This window comes from Eptatretus burgeri, chromosome 9, assembly GCF_056783735.1.
Source record: "Eptatretus burgeri isolate ZD-2024b chromosome 9, Ebu_testis_v1, whole genome shotgun sequence".
In the NCBI taxonomy this organism is placed as follows: Eukaryota; Metazoa; Chordata; class Myxini; order Myxiniformes; family Myxinidae; genus Eptatretus; species Eptatretus burgeri.
Window position 1 is genome coordinate 80,843,209 of NC_140969.1, and position 7,500 is coordinate 80,850,708.

The 7,500-nt window shown below is 39.8% G+C and overlaps 1 protein-coding gene across 5 annotated transcripts in view; it reads left to right on the top strand.

Annotated features, from left to right (window-relative positions):
• The window catches only part of BMP7 (bone morphogenetic protein 7), a 144,607-nt gene extending 137,456 nt beyond the window's left edge, over positions 1-7,151 (top strand). For 4 of the 5 annotated variants that reach the window (XM_085895751.1, XM_085895748.1, XM_085895749.1 and 1 more), the window contains one exon: positions 5,399-7,151. In XM_085895751.1, the coding sequence (XP_085751877.1) occupies positions 5,399-5,548 (150 nt within the window). In that variant the 3' untranslated portion in view covers positions 5,549-7,151. Of the gene's footprint in view, positions 1-3,366; positions 3,421-5,398 lie in introns of all 5 variants that reach the window. The other variant, XM_085895752.1, reaches the window with a different exon arrangement.
• The last annotated feature ends 349 nt before the right edge of the window (positions 7,152-7,500 follow it).

Sequence of the window (7,500 nt, forward strand, 5' to 3'; positions counted from 1 at the left end):
GTCATGGTTGAGCATCTTTAGCTGCCATGGTAAATCACTGAAGAAAGATTCCAAGTAAACCACTTCTAAGGGGAAGCAGGGTGCTGGTAGGAAACAGCATCGGTGAAGAAAGAAAAGCTAAATCATTGACTATTACAATTACAATAATTTAAAGGAGGGTATTAACACGATCTTGAGTGCAATTCATCTGATGATAGCTAATTTATGTTTCAATACCAATGTGAAATAATTTTTCAAACTCTTTTACATTATTAATATATTTACCTCAATCAATGAAGGTGGATGGAGGTTATATTTTCACCCCTGTCAGCCTGTCTGTTTGCTACTTACGAAATCTTTAGATTTCGTAAGTATATTGATGACTTCCGTCATCTGTTTGTGTGTTTGTTTGTGTGTGTGTTTGTTACTTACGAAATCTAAAGATTTCATAAGTATATTGATCAGTTCCGTTTCTGTTTGTTTGTTTGTGTGTTTGTTTGTTTGTTTGTTTGTTTGTTTGTAGGCACGATAACTCGAGAACGGAAGAAGCTACCAATGTCAAATTACACCACGTGATTCAGGAGGGTGATGGCTAGTGCTGATTAGATTTTGGTCAAAATCGGTCAAAGGTCAAGGTCACAGTGAGGTCAAATATTCGATTTTTGATGGTTTGGTACAGATAACTCGAACGGAAGAAGCTTCCAATGTCAAATTACACCACGTGATTCAGGAGGGTGATGGCTCGTGCTGATTAGATTTTGGTCAAAATCGGTCAAAGCTCAAGGTCACAGTGAGGTCAAAAATTAAATTTTTGATGGTTTGGTACAGAATCATGGTAGAAACTTCTGGTTTGCGTCGCTACCTTCTCCAGAGACAGCTTTTATTGGACAAAGTCAGAGGTCAAGTTGACGATTTCATAAGTACCAGTCTATGACTGCTTGTTTGTTTGTTTGTAGGCATGATAACTCAAGAACAGAAGAAGCTACCAATGTCAAATTACACCACGTGATTCAGGAGGGTGATGGCTAGCACTGATTAGATTGTGGTCAAAATCGGTCAAAGGTAAAGGTCACAGTGAGGTCAAACATCCAAAAAAAAAGTTATAACTCGAGAACGGAAGAAGCTACCAATGTCAAATTACACCACGTGATTCAGGAGTGTGATGGCTCGTGCTGATTAGATTTTGGTCAAAATCGGTCAAAGGTCAAGGTCACAGTGAGGTCAAACATTCGATTTTTGATGGTTTGGTACAGAATCATTGTAGAAACTTCTGGTTTGCGTCACTACCTTCTCCAGAGACAGCTTTTATTAGACAAGGTCAGAGGTCAAGTTGACGATTTCATAAGTACCAGTCTATGACTGCTTGTTTGTTTGTGAACAGGATATCTCAAAAAGTTGTGGACGGATTCAGAGGAAATTTGGTGGAGAGCTTGGATATGACATGGACGAAATGGTTAGATTTTGGTGAAGATCGGAATCCGGACCTGGATCCGAGAATTTTTAAGTGATTTTTTACCATTGAGAGATCAAAAACGATATATAGCAGGATTTCTGAAAAAGTTGTGAATGGATTCGGACGAAACTTGGTGGGCAAGTTTGGGTATGTGAGAAGGATGAAATGATTAGATTTTTGTGAAGATCTGAATGTGGATCCAGATCTGAGAGTTCTTAAAGAGACTCTTTACCATTGACTGATTGTGCTAAAATAATATATAGCACAATGTCTGAAAAAGTTATGGGCGGATTCGGACGAAACTTGGTGGAGGAGTTTGTTAGGTGACAAGAACAAGCCAATTAAATTTTAGTTCAGGTCCGAATACAGATCCGGCCTATTAGTGGGAAACAAAACATAAACTAATCAGCTTGATGCGTGTGCACATTTGCACATGTGTGTATGTACATAAACTGTATTACCACAATGGTGTGTGTATGTGTGTTGTTATCTCTATACAGAGATTTCAGAAAGTGGAATGGAGCCCTCCCAGGTCTCAAAGTGTGTGTGTGTGTGTGTGTGTGTGTGTGTGTGTGTGTGTGTGTGTGTGTGTGTGTGTGTGTGTGTGTGTGTGTGTGTGTGTGTGTGTGTGTGTGTTGTTATCTCCATGTAGGGGTTTCAGAAAGTGGAACGGAGCCCTCCCAGGTCTCAAAGTATCCATCTCCATATGAGTGTGTTATTATGTATGTGCACACGTGTGTGTGTCCGTGCAAGTTACTGTTGTCTGTTTGTTCCACGTGGGTGGGATTCAGGAGGTGAAACATCGACATTGGTATCTTCATATGCGAGTTTCAGAATGTGGAATGGAGTCCCCCCAGGGTGGATTCAAAGTATCCACCTTTATTTCGGTAAAGAGTGACGATTCATGGACAAAGCTGTGAAGTTTTCTGTTCTCAAAGTTTTGTGCCGAGGGCTCTCTTCAGGATCATCGCTGAGCCCAGGACGGTTTCCAACTGTAGTTCGTTTGTAATAATATTTCCATGGATGGTTTTTAATATCTCTGTGCGATTCCTTGGCATCATTCCCGGAGCTCCAACTATCACTGGTACAACCTCGGCATTCTTCAGCTTCCAGGATCTTTTCACTTCATTCTTGAGGTCTTGGTATTTGGTCATTTTCTTGATTTCTGCATCATTAGTCCAAAATCACTAGTATTAGCACCTCAATCAGCAATGCCTTCTTCTCTTTTTTTGTACCCAAGTATGATATGTAGTTGCAATGCTTTGTTTTCGATGTTCACGCTCGATGGGATCATTAGGTGGTGAATGAGCGATACTTCCATGTTTTCAGTCCATGCTTTTACTTAATGTTCCCACAAACTTTCTAGAACTGGGATATCAAAGTTTTGCAGTTGTGCCAGTGGTTGACATTACAAACTCTGTTGTGTCGTTGTGTGTACAGCTATTCTGGCATGAGCTTTTTTATATTTGTGTTCCGTCATAAAGCGTCACATGTCACTCTCTTTGCTAATGCCACCTCCACCCCTCACCTATTTCTTTTTTTTGTCCTCCTCCCCCACCCCCCACTCTCTGTCTGTCCCCTCCTCACTTACTCCCCAAATAAAATGCAGCACTCTCCTCCCACACCTGTGTCTCTCTCTCTCTCTCTCTCACTCTCTCTCTGACTGTCTTTCTTTCTCTCTCCCCCCTCCCTCCCACAGTGTAAAGCAACGTTTCGTGAGGCATTGCTTTCCCCACCTCCACTCCCCATTCCTCACTCTTCTCCACTTCCTAGCTTCCCCTTATTCACCTACTCCTCACTTACCCTCCCACCTCTCCCTGCCCCTCCCTTCCCTTCAAAATAATAATAATAATTTTTTAATCACAAGCTGCTAAGTCTGGATTGTATGGGAGATGATTTTGAACTTCCAAACTAATTTCTGTTCGATTTCCCAGGTCCTTGAGGTTTTTTAGAGTATTCCACCTTGCTCCAATCTTATTGAAATCCAAGTGAGAATGAATGATTGTTTTCACACATACAATACTGACATGCAATTAGTTATTCTGCAATTTCACATACAGTAATCCTGAATTTCTCCAAAATGAGCTGTCCAACATGTTATATGTTGGCTTGAGTTGCATCATAATTGGTTGCATGTGAGAATATTTAAGATCGCTCACCGATTCACAATGACTAAAACGCACACTTTTTTTTTTATTTGATGCATCTATCTACTATAAATGGATGAGGTGTGTGTGTGTGTGTGTGTGTGTGTGTGTGTGTGTGTGTGTGTGTGTGTGTGTGTGTGTGTGTGTGTGTGTGTGTGTGTGTGTGTGTGTGTGTGTGTGTGTGAGATACTTTTTGTCTATTAATTACAAATGTGAATTAATTACGTACTATTGCAATGTTCCTTTTGACCCTTTAGAGTTTCGACTGTTGAGACCCCTTCAACCTTTGAAGACCTTTTAATACCTTTCAGACCCCGACATCCCAAAAGACCCAGATGATCCAAAAGTCCCCAAGGACCAAGAACACCAAAATACCCCTAAGACTCTGTAGACCCATTAAGACTCCACTATAAATGGATGAGGTGTGTGTGTGTGTGTGTGTGTGTGTGTGTGTGTGTGTGTGTGTGTGTGTGTGTGTGTGTGTGTGTGTGTGTGTGTGTGTGTGTGTGTGTGTGTGTGTGTGTGCGCGCGTGTGTGTGTGTGGTTCCACTGGAGCATTCTGATGTCGAATGTGATATACCAAAATGATCGTCATGATCTGAGTTAATTAGGCTAATTAACTAAAAAGAACCCTGAAGAATTGCCATGTTTTAAACGCATGTCATATTAAGGTGTATAGAGCAGCTCATTAGGTCCTTCCACAGCATGGTATTCTAATTACAACATAAATAACAAAAATAATGATAACATTGTAACAAAGCATATATTAATTAATACTAATTATATTAACAACAACAACAATAATAAGTGTCATTTGGAAAGAATAATAACAAACATATAATCCCAGCCCTGGCCCAAGCACATTTGGGCTTGGTGAAAGGCAAGCTGACACTGAAGGGCTCAAGCAGTACAGCAGAAAGGTATGCAACAAGGCTATGAAGACCAATTAAAATTTGGTGCAATGGAGCAATGGGCCAACTAGCCATTTCAACAAACAACTTTGTGGCACATGTATCACCAAATTGTGCAGATATTCTTCGATGAATTTATGCTGCTTTGATGTCTTCCTTCACAAATACCTTTCTCATACAACTGCATTCCACAGTACACACAACTATGTTAACTGCTATTTTGGTTTTACCAGGGATACTTTGACCAACATTGATGTCACTTCCTGTACATCTTGCTCATAACAGACAACACAAATGCACAAAAAGTCAGCATTGAACTATTATATTTTTACATTCCCTACAATAAAGAAAATCTACATCAACCTGGAACCAATCATGTTGCGGTATTTATTACCAAAAAACTGATTTCCTCATGGAAAATATAGCCTTCGCATCACCTTTGAATTTTATGGAGTGAAAGAAAAGTGAAAAGAAAAAGAAAAAGTAGTGCAGTCCATTTATGTCATTGCAGTCTGAAGGGGGATTATCAAGTTTGTCTCATGTAATCAATGTCAATATATAATTAATGTAATGTTAAGATATTGTTTCTTACTATTTCTGATGGTCATTTTGAGAAAGAAACAAGTTTTCCTGAAGTTGTGATTTCCAAGTTTCATGCCATGCTGCATCAAAGCAGCAACAAGCCCCACTCTTGTATGTGTTTTAAGTCATGTGAAGGTGCATCTTGTGATCATCAGCACAGATGATTAAAGTCACAACCAATGCAACATTTATTCCAATTGTTATACAATTTGCCACATTGTTAAAGAGCATGAGGATAGTGAAACAAATGGAATTTGTTGCGGTGCAATAGCTCTGTAGCCATTACATGTTCTTACCAAAGTCATGGTGCTGCTATTTATCTGCAGGTTCATCTCATGAATCCAGAGTTTGTGCCCAAACCCTGCTGTGCACCCACAAAGCTCAATGCCATCTCTGTTCTTTATTTTGATGACAGTTCAAATGTCATCCTAAAGAAATACCGCAACATGGTTGTGCGAGCATGTGGATGTCACTGACAACTGCTGACATTTCTTCAACATGGCACAACTCGAGGGATGACAAGACAAACCAGATGTCAACCAAGTTGATTTTGGCTGGAAATGTCCTCCTGCTTGCAATGCCTCACTGGATGAAAGGCCTGCTGTTTGAGATAACTGCAAACTGCTTTAGTTTGGCTGGTTATTTTGGCCAGTATTGATGCTGTCCGTAAAAGGACCTATTCGAATGTGAACAATACGCTTAAGCCTTGGCTTTCTGAGAAAACATTATTGACACTCTCTGGGTACAGTGGTGCCAGGACAGAAGAGAGAAAGAAGTGGCAATTCTTTTTGCGAGTCCACATTTCTCCATAAGGAATCCTGGACATGTTATCATAACTTTTCCTTCTTGGGATTCATTCATTCTTTTATGTACATGCCATACAAGTGATTTTTTTTTCTGGCCATGATGGTTGAATCTTAAGTTCGTGGCTTTTTTGGCAGGTATAAATTATTGGCTTAAATTGTCTTAAACGGTGAAGCCATTGTTTATGAACGTGCATATAAAAGTACAAATGTACAAGTACAATGCCACAATCATCAACCACCCATACTCATTGAGCTCCCATCTTCCTGAAGCCATCGAGTTAAACTTTCAACAAATCATAACAAGTTTTATAGTACAAAGTACAATGGCTTTATTAACAATCCAATGCAATATGATCAACTGATTTCCTCATGGAAATATAGCCTTAGCATGACCTTTGAATTTTATGAAGTGAAAGAAAAGTGAAAAGAAAAAAAAATGAATAACTGCAAATTACCATCTGTGATTGTTATATGATTTTTCATTTGATTCACATGAGAAAGTGCACCATTTCCATGTATGAAATAATTGCCCTTTGCAATCTAAGGTGGCCATTCACTTATGACAACTGAATACCTGGGCACATGAATTGGTTTATAGTGTGGAAGCTGCACTCCACACAGCAAACACACTCAGAGATAACAAGCAATGTAATCTTGTATCGAGGAACACCTGAGAAGACCAAGGGATGTGCGAGCAGTACTGGAAGAGCCATCACCTCAGAAAGCGATCTGCCCATCGATTAATAACCTGGGCCCGGTTGCTCAAAGCATCGTTAAACCTATCATGAGCCTAACGATCGATTAAACATAGCGTTAAATTAATGATAGGTTTAATGCTGTTGCTCAAAGCTATCGTTAACTTTAACGATCAATTAAATCCCTCAACCTTTGAGCAACACTGTTAAATCCAGTCTTTGCTAATCTATCGTTAAGGAATTTAATGATCGATTAAGCCGAATCGATGATTAAATTTAACGATGCTTTTAGCAACCGGGCACAGATTCCTACTTGGTGCAAGGCAAACCAGAGGATCTGGAATAAGGAAATTTGATTCGGCTTTGGTCCCGCTTGAAAATAGAACCCAGACAATCTCGCTAAGGATCAACAGGTGCCACAATCCACCACACCACGTGACTCCTACCATTTATCTGTAAAATCAACGTCCTTTCTCAATATTGCTTTTGGCTCCATGAATGCCATATCTCGTTTTGTCAGTCCATGATTGGCTGTGAACTGTCACATATGTGTATAATACAAGTGTGTTTTCTTTTGATTTGATATCCATTTTTAGCTCGCCTGTTCGAAGAACAGAGAGCAATAGCGATACCCCCGGCGAGAGCGTCAGTGTGAGCGTGAAAATGTTAATTTTTTTTTATGCAAGTTATTTTTAACCTCCGCCATCGAAGATCAGAGGTTACTGTTTTCACCCCTTTCTGTTTGTTTGTTTGTTGGTGAACAGTATTACGGAAAAACTCCTCAACAGATTTCGACGAAATTTGGTGGGGGCGGGGGGGGTTAGGTATGGTCCAAGGATCATGCCATTAGATTTTGGACTTGGTCCCCCCCCCCAAAAAAAAGAAATTGTTAGAGAAGTTTTTTTTGCATTGCTACATGTTTTAAGT